Here is an 18,019-nt window from a genome sequence, read left to right on the forward strand (position 1 = left end):
CCTGGTTGCTTTTGAGACTTTGTCTTTATTTCTACAGTTTCACTATGACATGCCTAAGGGTAGGTTTCTTTTTCTCAATCCTACCTGGTATTCATTAGGCTTCTTAATTCTAAAGTCTGATTTTATCACTTTTGGAAAATCCTCAGCCAGTATCATTAAATACAGTTTATACCCCAATGTCCCTCTTCTTTGAGACTTTAATAAGACATAACAGACCTTTTAACTATGTCTCCTACACTCTCCTGTACTGTCTTTTTCATGCTTTATTCTAGAGCCTCTTTTGAGTCATCGTTCAGATCACTAATTATCTCAATTATTACTAATTCTCTCAATTACTATTTTTCCTTTTTTTTTTTTTTGAGATAAGGTCTCGTTCTGTCACTTAGGCTGAAGTGCAGTGACATAATCACAGCTCATTGCAGTCTTGACCTCCTGGGCTTGAGCGATCCTCCCACCTCAGCCTCCCAAGTAGCTGGGACCACAAGTGTAAGGCATCATGCTTGGCTAATTTTTTATTTTTTGTTGAGATGAGATTTCCCCATGTTGCCCAAGCTGGTCTCAATTATGTTTTATATGCTGGAAAAAAACCATCCAAAACAGATTTGAGTTTTTGTATTTTTCATTTCTAGATTTTCTATTTGATTTTTTTAAATCTGTGATAATTTCAGAATTTTAGGTTTTCTACAGAAATCTCCTTTATTTCTTTTGATGTGTTAAATATTGTTCTTTTATAATCACTGACTCATTAATTCCAGAATATGTGGAGCCCTGTGGTCCACTGCCGATCTAAACTGCTTCTTCTAGTAATAATTCATGTTAACTTGTCTTGCTGCATGTCTGGACACTGAACAGTATTTAATCTAATCTAAGATACAGCCAATTATAAGACATAACATTTATTTCAGGTAGTACTAAGAAGAAAAAATAATGCCAACCAAAGTATATAATGACTTTTACGGCTTAGAATTTTTACTTCTTAACGGAAGCTTTTTATGTAACTAGATATGCATTTTTATCATGTTGCTCTTATACAAAAAGAAAAATATAAAACTGGTTAAGGTATTTCTAATAACTCACATTCAGAATCTGAATCTTCTGAATCATTTTTCCCACCCAGGGTCATAGATTTTCAGTTTTTCCAAACAGTGCTGCTGCCTGTGCTACTAAAAACAAAGGTGATGTTGTATTTTTTTTTTTCTTTTCTTTTTTCCTCCAATTAAGCCCAGCAGTGCGATGATGCTGCATTTCCTTTTTCTTTTCTTTTTTTTAATGCTGCATTTCTAAATAGTAAATAGTGCCACACTATGTCTCCGGGAGTTTTCTTCTAAGCCAACGACATTCATTTGGCAAGGTCTAATACTGAGGTTATTTTAATCTTACCAAAAGAAGCCCACAGATTTTCAGATCACAATTAGAATTCGCTGCCCTTTCTTAAGTGGTCATGTTAAATGGTCTGACTAAAAAGTACAGTTTTTCAGTAATACCACAAATGACAACCAAGTCTGCTCATGTGCAGGTAATGCCAACCATGTTACAACTGCCTCCTGGCAGCAATTTAAGATGTCATAATATCTGATATACTTCTTTTCTTTTTTTTTTTTTTTTTGAGACAGAGTCTCACTCTGTCGCCCAAGCTCGAGTGCAGCGGCACGACCTCGGCTCACTGCAAGCTCCACCTCCCGGGTTCACGCCATTCTCCTGCCTCAGCCTCCCGAGTAGCTGGGACTACAGGCGCCCGCCACCATGCCCGGCTAATTTTTTGTATTTTTAGTAGAGACAGGGTTTCACCATGTTAGCCAGGATGGTCTCGATCTCCTGACCTCATGATCCACCTGCCTCAGCCTCCCAAAGTACTGGGATTATAGGCATGAGCCACCGTGCCCGGCCTATACTTCCATTTTAAATACTAATGTGAAAAAAATGTACATCTTACAATTACAGAAATATGTTGAGGTGTAGGAAAATGTCTTCCCCTAGAGATAATTTTCATTTAGTACATTTATTTTGTCAATCATCTAGGATACTAGCCACTTATAATCAACTTAATTAAATTTCAGTGCTTGCAATAACTGGGCTATACATATGAATAAAATTCACAGAAAGGCTGGCTTACTTCTAGCTCACCCTTATTCCCAGGGGGAACCCTTCAGTATACATTGAAATATGTGGAGTAACCTACTAGGCTCCCTATATTGGTAGGTCCTAGCCTCTATTGTCCTTCTAGACTCATGAGTGTGTCAAAACTACTGCTTGGTCTTTCAGCAATCTCTTCTGGTTCAGCCAACGTGCCTGGGAACTCTCTGGATTTCCTCCTCCCTTCTTGGTTTGGTAATTCCTCACACTCCTGTCAGTTTTGTTTTGAGATGGTAGTCTCCCTCTGTTTCAGGGTAGATGGAGTGCAGTAGTGGTGGGACCTTGGCTCACTGCAACCTCTGCCTCCTGCGTTTATGCTATTCTCCTACCTCAGCCTCCCAAGTAGCTGTGATTACAGGCGCACACCACCACACCTGGCTATTTTCTGTACTTTTAGTAGAGACAGGGTTTCACCACATTGGCCAGGCTGGTCTCACACTTCTGACCTCATGATCCGCCCGCCTGAGGCTCCCAAAGTGCCGAGATTAGAGGTGTGAGTCACTACACCAGCCTCCTGTCAGTTTTTCAATGCTCTTAAAATTCCTGCATTTTTTTTTTTCCTTTATTTGAAACAGAGTCTTGCTCTGTCACCCAGGCTGGAGTGCAATGGCGTGATCTAGGCTCACTGCAACCTCTGCATCCTGGGTTCAAGCAATTCTCCTACCTCAGTCTCTTGAGTAGCTGGGTTTATAGGTGTGTGCCATCATGCCTGGCTAATTTTTGTATTTTTAGTAGAGATGAGGTTTCACCATGTTGGCCAGGCTAGTCTCAAACTCCTGACCTCATGTGATCCGCCCACCCATCTCGGCCTCCCAAAGTGCTGGGATTACAGACATGAGCCACTGAGCGTAGCCAATTTTTTTCTCTTAATTTTTATATGTTAATTTCTTTTTTTTTTTTGAGACGGAGTCTCGCTCTGTCGCCCAGGCTGGAGTGCAGTGGCCGGATCTCAGCTTACTGCAAGCTCTGCCTCCCGGGTTCACGCCATTCTCCTGCCTCAGCCTCCTGAGTAGCTGGGACTACAGGCGCTCGCCACCTCGCCCGGCTAGTTTTTTTTGTATTTTTTGGTAGAGACGGGGTTTCACCACGTTAGCCAGGATGGTCTTGATCTCCTGACCTCATGATCCGCCCATCTTGGCCTCCCAAAGTGCTGGGATTACAGGCTTGAGCCACCGCGCCCGGCCAATTTTTTTCAAAATTAACAATTCTTTATTATCATCATCTAATACCTGACTCATATTTAAACCTTGCCAACAGCTTTTTTTTTTTTTCCCCCAGAGATGGAGTTTTGCTCTTGTTGCCCAGGCTGGAGTGCAATGGAGCAATCTCGGCTCACTGCAATCCACCTCCCAGGTTTAAGCGAATCTCGTGCCTCAGCATCCCGGGTAGCTGGAATTGCAGGCATACACCACCACACCCGGCTAATTTTTCTGTATTATTAGTAGAGATGGGGTTTCTCCATGTTGGTCAGGCTTGTCTCAAACTCGCAACCTCAGGTGATCGGCCCAGCACGGCCTCCCAAAGTACTGGGATCACAGGTGTAAGCCACCGCACCTGGCCCTTGCCAACAGCTTTACAAAAAAGTGTTATTCCCAGTTTATTCTTACCAAGATCCAATCAAAGTCCATATATTACATTTGGTTTTTATATCTCTTAAATCACTTATAACCTTTAAGAGTGCTCTCCTGACTCCCTGCACCCTTTACTTGACATGACATCAACTCGGTGAAGAGACTAGGCCAGCTGTCCCTCAGAATAGCTGATATAGTTTGGATATTTGTCCCCGCCCAAATCTCATGTAAAATCTTAATACCCAGTGTTGGAGGTGGGGCCTGGTGGAAGGTGACTGGATCATGGAGGTGGATCCTTCATGAACACTTTAGTACTATCCTGGTGCTAAACTTGGTGCTGTTCTCCTGATAGAGTACTCATGAGATCTGGTCATTTAAAAGTGTATGGCACCTCCCCCTCCTCACTCTCTTCCTCCTTAAGTGCTGGCTCCCACTTTGCTTTCTGCCATGATTCTAAGTTCCCTGTGGCCTCCCCAAAAGCTGACATTGCCATGCTCCCTGTACAGCCTGCAGAACTGTGTGCCAGTTAAATCTCTTTTCTTTATAAATTATCCAGTCTCATGTATTTCCTTAAAGCAATGTGAGAGCAGACTAATACAATAGGCTACTTTCAGATTTTGTCCAACTGCTGAATTTGTAGTGTCATTTAATTTATTCCACTAACCCATGCATTCCTTACCTTTAGAGCTAGAGATTTATTTTATTTTTTAAATTTTACCTTAAGTTCTGGGATACTGTGCAGAATGTACAGGTTCGTTACATAGATATAGATGTACCATGGTGATCTGCTGCACCTATCAACCCATCATCTATGTTTAAGCCACGCATGCATTAGGTATTTGTCCTAAGGCTCTCCCCTCCCCTTGCCCCCCATCCCCCGACAGGCACTAGTGTGTAATAGTCCCCTCTCTGTGTCCATGTGTTCTCACTGTTCAACTGCCACTTATGAGTGAAAACATGCAGTGTTTGGTTTTCTTTTCCTGTATCAGTTTGCTGAGAATGATGGCTTCTAGCTTCATCCATGTCCCTGCAAAGGACATGAACTCATTCTTTTTTATGGCTGCAATATTTGTTAATTTTTTCCCCACCTGACTAACAAGTCTGGATCCTACACTAATTTTTAATTTCACCTGTACCATGATCCAAGTAGTCCCCATATATGCACAAGATTGTTTCTGGGTCTTTATTTTGCTCCAGGGATTAATGATTAAATCTAATGCATCCCCTGTAATAATCACCACCACTTAACGTTGTCTTTTCTAGATTTGAGACAAGGTCTTGTTCTGTTGCCCAGGCTGGAGTGCGTTGGCGTGATCACAGCTCACTGCAGCCTCGACCTCCTGGGCTCAAGTGATTCTCCTACCTTAGCCTCTTGAGTAGCTGGGGCTACCAGTCCATGCCACCACATGTGGCGAATTTTTTTTTTTGTAGAGACAGGGTCTCACGATATTACCAGGGCTGGTCTCAAACTTCTGGGCTCAAGCCGCCATCCTGCCTTGGCCTCCCAAAATCGCTAGGATTTATAGGGGTGAGTCACTACACCACACCAACATTAAGTCTTAATATCTGGCCATTCAACCTATCTTCTTAAGCTTTCTTCAAAATTATCTTGGCTATTCTTATAAGCTTACTTATAAGAAACAGAATTTAAGGCTGAGCACACTGGCTCATGCCTGTAAGCCCAGCACTCTGGGAGATCAAGGAGGGAGGACTGCCTGAGGCAAGGAGTTTGAGACCAGCCTGGCCAACACAGAGAGACCCCATCCATCTCTCTCTTTTTTCAATTAGTCAAGCATGGTGGCACACATCTGTAGTACCAGTTATTTGGCAGGCGGAGGCAGGAAGATTGCTTGAGCCCAGGAGTTAGAGTCTGCAGTGAGCTAGGACTGTGCCACTGTACTCCAGCCTAGGTGACAGAGGGAAACTCCACCTCAAAAAAAAAAAAAAAAAGTTTGGATTTTTTGTGTGTGTGTGGGTCTGTAAAAAGTACTTTGTGAGACTTCAATGGAACTACCTTAATTTTTTTTATTAATTTGGGGATAAATGATACCCTTGAGCTTTGTTTACTTAGGTCTTCCGTTATGTCCCCTAGTAATCCTTTTCTTCATAAAAATACATATTTTAGGCTGGGCGCGGTGGCTCATGCCTGTAATCCCAGCACTTTGGGAGGCTGAAGTGGGTGGATCACGAGGTCAGGAGATCTAGACCATCCTGGCTAACACGGTGAAACCCTGTCTCTACAAAAAATACAAAAAATTAGCCAGGTGTGGTGGCAGGCACCTGTAGTCCCAGCTACTCAGGAGGCTGAGGCAGGAGAATGGTGTGAACCCGGGAGGCAGAAGTTGCAGTGAGCCGAGATTGTGCCACTGCAGTCGAGCCTGGGCGACAGAGCAAGACACCGTCTCAAAAAATAAAACAAACAAAAAAACATATTTTATTAGACTTATTCCTATCTACCTCACTGATTTTGTAATTCTTATAAATAGTATAGGTTGAGTATCCCTGAAATGCTTGGAAAGAAGAGTTTTAGGGTCAGGTGCGATAGCTCACACCTGTAATCCCAGTAATCCCAGCACTTTGGGAGGCCAAGGCGGGTGGATCACCTGAGGTCAGGAGTTCAACACCTGCCTGGCCAACATGGTGAAACCCCCTCTCTACTAAAAATACAAAAATTGGAGCCTGGCACAGTGGCTCACTCTTCTAATCCCAGCACTTTGGGAGGCCGAGGCGGGTGGATAACTGAGGTCAGGAGTTCGAGACCAGCATGGTCAACATGGTGAAACCCCGTCTCTACTAAAAATACAAAAATTAGCCGGGCGTGGTGGTAGGCGCCTGTAATCCCAGCTACTCGGGAGGCTGGGACAGGAGAATCGCTTGAACCCAGGAAGCAGAGGTTGCAGTGAGCCAAGATCACGTCATTGCACTCCAGCCTGTGGGGTAAGAGCGAGATTTCGTCTCCAAAACAAAAAACAAAAAAAAAAAAAAAAGAAGAGTTTCAGATTTTGAAACACTGTATTTGTATTATGCTTACTGGTTGATCATCCCTAATCTGAAAGTCTGAAACATTCCAGCGAACATTTCCTTTGATCATGACCTTTTGTGCATTATATCAGCACTCAAAAAATTTCTAATGAAACTTTGAACATTTCAGATTTCAGATTTTTGGATTAGGAATACTCAATCTGTTTTTTTGTTACAGTTTATAGTTTATTATTGCTGGATTTAGGAACACCATTAATTTTGTGAATTGATCTTGTATTCCAGAAACCTTATAAAGCTGTTTTTCTTGGGGGGTCTTTTTTCATCTTTTTTTGGTGGAGAACAGGATGTTACTACGTTACCCAGGCAGGCCTTGAACTCCTGGGCTCAAGTTATCCCCCTGCCTTTGCCTTCGTAAGTGCTGTGATAATAGGTGTGAGCCACCGTACTCGGCCTTGAGCACTTTCATTTGTTCTAATAACCTCTGGTAATTCTCTTTGTGTTAAATATTTAACAGATAACACTGTCTGCAAACTATGACAATTCTGTTTTTCCCCTTTTCAATCCCCAAACCTCTTTATTTCATTTTCTTGTCCTACTGCATTGGATAAAACCTTCAGAACAGTATCATCCTGTTCTTGACTTTGATGGGACTACTTCTCAAAGTTTCATAATTGTAAGGTGATTTAAGTTTTTGACAGATAACTTTTCATCCAACTAGGAACATAATGCTCTGTTCCTAATATGCTAAAAGTAGGTATCACCAATGGCTATCAAATAGTTTTAAAAATCTATCACAATCCCAAAAGTTTCCTAATGTTTACTTTTGATTTCTGGGATATACCGCACTCGGTCATTGTGTATCATTTTCAATGCCCTATTAGATTCAATTGTTAATACTTTATTTTGGATTCTTCTGTGTTCACATGTGAAAAACGATCTATAATTTTCTCTTCTCGTATTGCTGTTACAAGGTTTTATTACATTCCTAGATTAGTTATGTAGCCTTTTCTGTTTTTGTAGAGATGGGGGTCTTGCTATCTTGCCAAGGCTAGTCTTGAACTCCTGGATTCAACTGATCCTTCCACCTCATCCTCCCAAAGTGCTGACAGTATAGGTGTGAACCACTGCCCCACTCCTAGCCATCTTTAATTTTTTAATGTGTCTATGTAATTGCAGCCTCCTCTGAAACTAAAGCTTGAAATGTTTTAATTTCCCTGAATCTTCTCTACTCCTGTATTTCTTCCATTGTCCAATGTTTTATTAATTATTTGCTTTTAATCCAACAACATCCTCCTTTGATAGAAAATATCAAGATGTATTTACATACATAAAATAACCCCGGAAGGATGTTATTTTATTTTTTTTTGAGATGGTGTCTCGCTGTGTCACCCAGGCTGGAGTGCAGTGGCGTGTCTTTGGCTCACTGCAACCTCCGCCTCCCAGGTTCAAGTGATTCTCCTGTCACAGCCTCCTGAGTAGCTGGGACTACAGGCACCCACCACCACACCTGCCTAATTTTTGTATTTTTAGTAAAGACAGGGTTTCGCCATGTTGGCCAGGCTGGTCTCGAACTCCTGACCTCAGACGATCCATTCATCTTGGACTCCCAGAGTACCGGGGTTACAGGCGTAAGCCACCATGCCCGGCCAGAAGGATCTTATTAATAGTAACAGTGGTTATGTCTAAAAAGGAAAAATGAATACTAGGAGTTAGGAAAGAAAAGAAGATTTACATCATCTTTACTGTATACACCCTATGTCATTTGAATTTTCTACCACATTCACTTATTAGCAAAAAGACAAACTTTAAAAATATTTAGAATAAAAAATACAGTTTAAAATCGTTTTTGTTCACTGATTTTTCTTACCACTCCTTCCTTGTTCAGTTTTCTTCTTGATGAATGAATTTTATCTGTCTTTGCACATCTGAAAAATAACATTCTTGGTCAGGTGCAGTGGCTCCTGCCTATAATCCCAGCACTTTGGGAGGCTAAGGCAGGTGGATCACTTGAGCCCAGAAGTTTGAGACTAGCCTGGGCAACATGGTGAAACTCCATGTCTACAAAAAAATAGCCAGGTGTGGTGGCACACACCTGTAGTCCCAGCTACTGGGGGGTTGTGGGTGGGAGGATCACCTGAGCCTAGGAGGCTGAGGCTGCAGTGAGCCATGATTATGCCATACACTCCAGGCTGGGTGACAGAGTGAGACCCTGCCTCAAAAATAAATAAATAAATAAATAAATAAATAAATAAATAAATACTGCATTCTTTGTCTATATTCTTGAAATATAGTTAGCTAGGTATGGAGGTTTTTGATACTGTTACTCTGCTAATAATATCAAACTATCTGCTTCCTATTCCAATACTGTCAATGTCAATCTGATTTCTCCACTTTTATAGAGGATGTATTTTCTTTCTAGTAGCATCTAAAATTTTACAATACAAATTTTTTTCTAAGTTTTATTTTAAGTTCAGGGGTACATGTACAGTTTTGTTGCATAGGTAAACTCGTGGCATGGAGGTTTGTTATACAGATTATTTCATCACTCAGGTATTAAGCCTAGTACTCATTAGTTATTTTCCCCAATCCTCTCCCTCCTCCCACCCTCCAACAAGCCCCAGTGTGTGTTGTTCTACTCTATATGTCCATGTGTTCCCATTATTCAGCTCCCACTTATAAGTGAGAACATATGGCATTTGGTTTTGTTCCTGTGTTAGTTTGTTAAGGATAATGGACTCCAGCTCCATCCATGTCCCCACAAAGGATATAATCTCATTTTTTTTAATGGCTGCATAGTATTCCGGTGTATATGTATCACATGTTCTTTATTCAGTCTATTATTGATGGGCATTTAGGTTGATTCCATGTCTTTGCTATTGTGAATAGTGCTGCAGTGAACATACACATGCATGTGTCTTTATAATAGAATGGTTTATATTTCTTTGGGTATATACCCAGTTATGGGATTGCTGGGTTGAATGGTTATTTTATTTTATTTTATTTTATTTTTTGAGACAGAGTTTTGCTCTGTTGCCCAGGTTAGAGTGCAGTGGTGCGATCTTGGCTTACTGCAACCTCTGCCTCCCAGGTTCAAGCGATTCTCCTGTCTCAGCCTCCCGAGTAGCTGGGATTTACAGGCACCTGCCCCCACACCTGGCTAATTTTTTTGTATTTTTTAGTAGAAACAGGGTTTCACCATGTTGCCTAGGCTGGTTCGAATGGTATTTCTGTCTTTAGTTTTTTGAGGAATGGCCAAACTCTCTTCCACAACGGTTGAACTAATTTACACTCCTACCAACAGTGTATACGCATTCCTTTTTCTCCACAAATTCACTGGCATCTGTTATTTTTTGACAAAATGTGGATTTTTTAAAAAGTATTTGTTGTTTGATATTTTTTCAGGCTTTTCAATGTGAGGACTTTCATCATTTTCATTTATTACTTCTTTGCCAATCTCCTTGCCTTTATTTTCCTTAGTCTTTTCTTCCAGAATACTGTTAAGACATGGAGGGTACACCAAGAAAACCAACGTAAGTCTCTTCATTTCATTTACTTTTACCATGTCTGTTTCCTTGCTATATTCCATGACCAAGCCTTCTTGACAAGAACTTAGTAGTTACTTCTACCTTGCCATCTACTCTGTATAGGACTTTAAGTGGTCACAGTTCTGGCCCCATGCAGGTAACAGTAAAGCAGAGGCTAATCACTGTTGTCCCATTTTCATGTCTTTGCACTCTACTCAGAGTAGGAAAGCAGCATATTTATGGTTCCAACCCAAAGTACTTATACACAACTGTTCCACTCCGGTTTACTAGCTTAAAGAGCTGTTCTAAACACTCACACCTGTAATCCCAGCACCTGGGAGGTCAAGGCGGGCGTATCATGAGGTCAGGAGATCGAGACCATCCTGGCTAACACGGTGAAACCCTGTCTCTACTAAAAATACAAAAAAAGAGCTGGGCACGGTGGTGGGTACCTGTAATCCCAGCTACCTGGGAGGCTGAGGCAGGCTAATCACTCAAACCCGGGAAGCAGAGGTTGCAGTGAGCCGAGATTGCACCACTGCCCTCCAGCCTGGGCGACAAAGCGAGACTCCATCTCAAACAAACAAACATATGACTTAATAGGTCACCATTATATAGCATCTATATTAGACTACCATTACCCTCACCGGTTTTTTTTTTTTTAATTAAACTTTAAGTTCTGGGACACATGTGTAGAACGTGCAGGTTTGTGACATAGGTATACACGTGCCATGGTGGTTTGCTGCACCCATCAATCCATCATCTACATTAGGTATTTCTCCTAATGCTATCCCTCCCCTAGTCTCCCACCCACCGACAGACCCGGTGTGTGATGTTCCCCTCCCTGTGTCCATGTGTTCTCATTGTTCAATATCCACTTATGAGTAAGAACATGTGGTGTTTGGTTTTCTGTTCCTGTGTCAGTTTGCTGAGAATGATGGTTTTCAGCTTCATTCACCTGCAAAGGACATGAACTCATCCATTTTTATGGCTGCATAATATTCCATGGTATATATATGCCACATTTTCTTTATCCCATCTACCATTGATGGGCATTTGCCATTACCCTCACTTTTTACATTTAAAACCATCACCCCCTCTGTGCTGCATTGCATGATCACACTTTCTCAACAAGTGCCTAGCAGGTATCTTATATATTTATATCCAATAAATCTAAAAAAAAAAAAAAGCTTATCTATAGAATCAGCAATTAAATATCCAACTAGCCTTTTCTAATTTATTAATAAAAGACACTCACTGATGTAATACAGCTATTGATTTTTAAGGGAAATTCCTAAATTTGTGGAATGTAGCTTAACAAATACAACAGCAACAAAAGGAAAATAAAAATGCTTCAGAGGAGAGATCTTAGGATGTTCATCCACATGGGATGGTAGAATATATATTGGTCCACAGTCTGATAACGTTGTCAGTCGCAATATACGGTATCACTACAAAACTTCCCAGAGCCAGGTTTAAGAGCACTTCCCACCTCAGCCTCCTATGTAGCTATCACTACAGGCACACAGCACCATGCCCAGCTAATTTTTAAAAAATTTTCTGTAGAGTGGTCGGATGCGATGGCTCACACCTATAATCCCCACACTTTGGGAGGCCAAGAAAGGCAGATCACTCTTTTTTTTTTTTTTTGAGACGGAGTCTCGCTGTGTCGCCCAGGCTGGAGTGCAGTGGCCGGATCTCAGCTCACTGCAAGCTCCGCCTCCCAGGTTCATGCCATTCTCCTGCCTCAGCCTCCCGAGTAGCTGGGACTACAGGCGCCCGCCACCTCGCCCGGCTAGTTTTTTTGTATTTTTTAGTAGAGACGGAGTTTCACTGGGTTAGCCAGGATGGTCTCGATCTCCTGACCTCATGATCCGCCCGTCTCGGCCTCCCAAAGTGCTGGGATTACAGGCTTGAGCCACCGCGCCCGGCCAAAAGGCAGATCACTTGAGGTCAGGAGTTTGAGATCAGCCTGGTCAACATGGTAGAATCCCGTCTCTACAAAAATTAGCTTGGCTTGCGGGCAGGCACCTGTAATCCCAGCTATGTGGGAGGCTGAGGCAAGGCTACAGAGAGCCAAGATAGCACCACTGTACTCTATCCAGCCCGGGTGACAGCGCGAGACTTGGTCTCAAAAAAAAAAAAAAAATTCTGTAGAGGCCAGGAACAATGGTTCAATACTTGTAACCCTAGCACTCTGGAAAGCCAAGGTGGGAGGATTGTTTTAAGTCAGGAAATTTGAGACCAGCCTAGGCAACATAGTGAGATCTTGTCTTTTTTTTTTTCTTTTTTTTGAGACAGGGTCTTGTTCTGTTGCTCAAGCTGGAGTACAGTGGCATAATTATGGCTCACTGCAGCCTTGACCTCCCAGGCTCAAGTAATCCTTCCACCTCAGCCTCTCAAAGTGCTGGGATTACAGTGTGAGCCACCGTGCTCAGCCCATTTCTAGAATACTTTCTAACTAACATGTCAGGATTCTACGAGTCTCATCAATTTTGTTAAATTATCATATTCACTTAAGAGGATAATACATAGCCTATCCCATCATTCGATATTCTGAAAAAAAGAGCTCCTAAGTTTTTCACAAGTCATATAACCAATGCATACCTGTCTAAGTTAGTGCCACCAGAAGAGTGTTCCTTGGATCCAGCTCTGCTACCATAAAAGGATGATGACTGCAAAGGTAAAAGCCCTATAAAACAAATGAACAAAGGAAAAACGTAATTCCTAAATGAACCATTCAAGTTCATTTAATAATAAAAGTATACATTAGTCCTGATTATATTTAACTCTTTTTTTCCTTCTCATCAAATACAGGAATACTTCATTTTATTGCTCTTTGCTTTATTGTGGCTCACAGATATTGCAGGTTTTTTTGTATTTTCTTTTTTTTAAACAAATTGAAGGCTGTGGCAACCCTGCACCAAGCAAGTCAATCAGTGCCATTTTCCCAACACTATATGCTCGCTCACTTCATGTCTATGTCACATTTGGTAATTCTTGCAATGTTTCAAACGTTTAAATTATATCTATTACAGTGATCTGTGATCAGTGATCTTTGATGTTACTATTGTCATTATTTTGGGGTACCACGAACTGCACCCATATAAGATGGCGAACTCAATTTATCTGACTGCTCCACCAAATAGTCATTATTACCCCATCTCTGTCTCTCTTCTTGGGCCTCCCTATTCTGAGACAAAATATTGAAATTAGGATAATTAATAACCCTACGATGACCTCTGTGTTTTTAAGTGAAAGGAAGAGTTGCACATCTCATTTTAAATAAAAAGCTAGCAACAATTAAGCCCAGTCCGGAAGGCACGTCAAAAGCTGAGACAGGATGAAAGCTAGGCCTTTTGCACCAAACAGCCAATGCAAAGGAAAAGCTCTTGACAGAAATTAAAAGTGCTACTCAAGTAAACATGTGAATAACAAAGCAAAACAGCCTTATTGCTGATGTGGACAAAGTTTTAGTGGTCTAGGCAGAAGATCAAACCAGCCACAACATTCTCTTAAGCCAAAGCCTAATCCAGGGTAAAGGTCTAACTCTCTTTAATTCTATGAAGGCTGAGAGAGGCAGAAGAAAAATGTGAAGCTAGTAAGAGCTGGTTCATGAGGTTTAAGAAAAGAAGCCATCTCCACAATATAAAAATACAAAGTGAAGCAGCAACTACTGAGTTATTAAGCAACTACTCAATAACTAGCTGCAGCAAGTTATTGAGATCTAGCTAAGATCACTGATGAAGGTGGCTACGTTAAATAACAGGTCTTCGATGTAGATGCAATAGCCTTATATTGGAAGAAGATGCCACCTAAGAGTTTCGTAGCTAGAGAGAAATCAATGCCTAGCTTCAGAGTTTCAAAGGACAGGCTGACTCTCCTGCTAGGGGCTAATATGGCTGAGGACTTGAAACTGAAGCCAATCCTCACTTACCATACTGAAAATACTAGGGCCCTTAAGAATTATGCTAAATCTACTTGCCTGTGCTCTAGAAATGGAACAGTGAAACCTAGATGACAACATATCTGTTTGCCGTATGGCCCAGGCTGGTCCCAACTGAATTTCTAATACTTTAAAATATTTTAGCCAAGTATTGGGTACAAATCGGCACCCAATAACTAACACCAGATTAGGCCGGGCATGGTGGCTCACACCTGTAATCCCAGCACTTTAGGAGGCCGAGGCAGGTGGATAACTTGCGTTCAGGATTTCAAAACTAGCCTGGCCAATATGGTGAAACCTCATCTCTACTAAAAATACAAAAATTAGCCAGGCCTGATAGCACACACCTGTAGTCCTAGCTACTCGAGAGGCTGAGGCAGGAGAATCACTTGAACCCGGGAGGCAGAGGTTGCAGTGAGATGATATTGTGCCACTGCACTCCAACCTGGGCGACAGAGCGAGACTCCGTCTCAAAATATATATATAAATAAATAAAAATAAAAATAATGTACAGATGTATGATCAGGGTTAGGTTTTTATTTCTAGTCTAATAAATATACAATAAATGAGCACCTTATTTATTGTAAGATCAAACACTTACCTGATGTCCTATTCTCTTCTGACTGTTTCAAAGTCAGCTGCTTTTCTCTACTGCTGGTTAAATACTTCCTGGAAGGATCTGTCATGGCCTTGTTGTTCCTATAGTTAATAATTTTACATCAATATAGTACAAGTGTATAAAAATATTGTTCTTAATTTTAAATAGTTGTCATTAAAACATTTACATTTCAAGTGCTGAATTCATTGATATGCTTGAAAATTAAGCTACAAGATTGTTAGTCTCAAAAGGTCAATGACTTAAACAAATGAGAATTACAAAAATAATCTTTAATTACCATCTCAAGAGCCAATCCAATCCATGATTCTGATTAACTTAGCAAAAGTAAAGGAGGATTTTCTTTAAATGAAAGTCAAATCAAAGACATTAAGATTATTAGATTTTCTTGGCCAAAAGCAAGACCAGATAAAATGACTCAGCTACTAAGACCAAAAGAATCAATTAAAAAGTAAACTGTGGCCAGGTGCGGTGGCTCACGCCTGTAATCCCAGCACTTTGGGAGGTTGAGGCGGGCATATCACGAGGTCGGGAGTTTGAGACCAGTCTGGTCAACATAGTGAAACCCCGTCTCAACTAAAAATACAAAAATTAGCCAAGCATGGTGGCGCGTGCCTGTAGTTCCAGCTACTTGGGAGGCTGAGGCAGGAGAATCTCTTGAACCCAGGAGGTGGAGGTTGCCGTGGGCCGAGATCACGTGACTGCACTCCAGCTTGGGCAACAGAGTGAGACTTGGTCTTAAAAAAAAAAAAAAAAAGTAAACTGTTCAAGCTTGGTAGTTTATAGGTTTACAAAGAAAAACAAATCAGGCTGGGTGTGGTGGCTCAAGCCTGTAATCCTAGCAGTTTGGGAGGCCGAGGCGGGTGGATCACCTGAGGTTAGGAGTTTGAGACCAGCCTGGCCAACATGGGAAACCCGGTCTCTACTAAAAACATAAAAATTAGCCGGGCATGGTGGCAGGCATCTGTAATCCCAGCTACTCAGGAGGCTGAGGCAGAAAAATCACTTGAACCCAGGAGGCAGAGGTTGCAGTGAGCCAGGGATCATGCCATTGCACTCCAGAATGGGTGACAAGAGCGAGACTTCGTCTCAAAAAAAAAAAAGAAAAGAAAAGAAAAATCAAAATCAAAACTATATATTCCACATGAATAGAAATACTATTAGATGAGTGGCAACAACATTTTAATTTATATTGATTAAAATTCTTTAGGATCATGAATACAAAGTTAAAAGCCTTTTTCTCCCCTGTATTATTTTCAAATACCTCAACCCATATAAGTAGAGAGTGTCCATTCAAATAAATGTTCATGCTTTAACAGTGCTAATTTAAGGGGAACCATCATGAAGTAAGCCTGTGGCAGACAATGCCTAAGTGTGCTCCACCTAGATTCCCTCTGACTCATTTTTGTATTCTCTCTTCCATACCTTCATACCAACTTATGTTTTTGATAGTCAGTATCAAGGGCTCTTCTTCACAGGACTGCCCTCAAGTTACTAGAGATACTTTGCCTGTAATCTCAGAGTCACAAACAAAGCCAGGCGCTACAGTAGAGGAAGCCCAGCTCTCTTGATTTGGATTAAAACAACTTTATGGTGGAAGCTACATAACAGATTTCTCTAATATCAGGATGAAGACTAACCTTCATGTCCCTGTGTGACTTCTCCAGGATCACATCCATGCTTTGTTTCCTGCCCTTAACTATACTGCTTTCCTTACTCCCTTCACTATCTTCTCTGGGAGTACTTCCTCAGTAATTCATATGCACACTAATCTCCATTTCAGATTCTGCTTCTGGGCAACATAATCTACAACAGCTGGTACTAAAAGTGGGCCTAGGAAGCACACTCTAAGGATGGGATTCTGGAATTGGACTCTTGTTTGGCAATGGCAACAGAAATTCTGTTGCTGATAGTAATACCTCTGACATCTTATAGTGTTACAATTGCTAAGATTTTTATCTCTGGTGAATTAGGATGAAATAAGGTAGAGAAGGATAGGGGTCAGGTAGTATCTCCAGTATTTTAGAAATGTGGTCGAATGATTACACAATAGATTTTATTGGGGTAATGGAAATGTTCTGAAACTAGATAATGATGATGTAACATAACTCAAAAAATTTACTAAAAATAATTGACTTATATACCCTTAAAATGGGTCAATTACATGGTATGTAAATTGTACCTTAATAAAGTTGTTTAAAAATGTCCCAAATTATTTCACTCCCTATATTCAAGCTTCTCATCATAAATTCAGTCTATTTCTTCATCCTTTAATGGGGCTAGTCCTGTGATTTCCTTTTCCCAAAACAATGTGACAGAAGTTAACACTGTTTGAGTTCTGACCCTAAGCCTAAAGGTGCCCTACAGGTTTCCACTCACTCTCTTGGAACCCTGCCACTGCTATGTGAATAATCCCAGGCTAGCCTGTTAACAGTGGAAGACACATAGCCCAATCACCCTCACTACCCAATGGCCAGTTAAATCAGTGAGTCCATCCTAGACCAGTCAAACTCTAGCCAAACCATCTACTGATCACAGATGCGTAACAAAATTAGAATCCAGGTACTATAAGCCAAACTGGGTCCAGATAAACAGAACCACCCAGGTGACCATAAACTCATAAGCAAAAATGAATAGTTACTATTTCAAGTCACTAAATTTTAGAGTGGTTTGGATACAGCAACAGATAATAGATGCAAGTGATATGGAGTAAATAATCATCAAAAAGACTATGGTATTGACTGGTTGATGCTAAGTATTTCTGTGTTCAAGAGAGAAGACAGGCTCAGTTGAGCCAATTACCAACTTAAAGGACAAAGACAATGTGTAGAGTCACCCACAGGAGAGTTGCAGTCCAGACCTTGTAGAGCAAGACCATGCTGTCTGCAGCCAAAAATTATACCTCATCTGTAAAGTACGGCATATTACTCTTGGCATATTATTAAGCCCTGGAAGAGACAGAGCATCTGACTGATTGATGGTCATCAAGGGACTGTGCAATCAGAGCTAACTATCAGGAGCTGGGTACTATCACACCCATGAAGTCATAAGACCAGGAGAGTACAACAGCAATCTATCATAAAATGGAAGCAGGTATATTGGAATTGGGCCCAAGTAAGAAAGCAGAGATGACAAGAACATGCCTTAGGGGCATTTCTAATGTCAAGCTGAAACGAGGTAAACCTGGGCCTGATTAATGGATAGGTCATCTTGGTACATTGGTACAAACTGCAAATAAATTAATGCT

General features: G+C 41.2%; 1 protein-coding gene across 5 annotated transcripts in view; it reads right to left on the reverse strand.

The window, feature by feature from the left end:
* USP37 (ubiquitin specific peptidase 37) overlaps nucleotides 1-18,019 on the reverse strand; it is a 119,841-nt gene that overhangs the window by 71,789 nt on the left and 30,033 nt on the right. For all 5 annotated transcript variants that reach the window (XM_021924002.2, XM_021924003.2, XM_021924001.2 and 2 more), the window contains exons 8-9: nucleotides 14,758-14,855; nucleotides 12,818-12,902 (exon numbers count right to left, since the gene is read on the reverse strand). In XM_021924002.2, the coding sequence (XP_021779694.1) occupies nucleotides 12,818-12,902; nucleotides 14,758-14,855 (183 nt within the window). The remainder of the gene's footprint in view (nucleotides 1-12,817; nucleotides 12,903-14,757; nucleotides 14,856-18,019) is intronic.

Source organism: Papio anubis, chromosome 10 (genome assembly GCF_008728515.1).
Source record: "Papio anubis isolate 15944 chromosome 10, Panubis1.0, whole genome shotgun sequence".
Taxonomy (NCBI): Eukaryota; Metazoa; Chordata; class Mammalia; order Primates; family Cercopithecidae; genus Papio; species Papio anubis.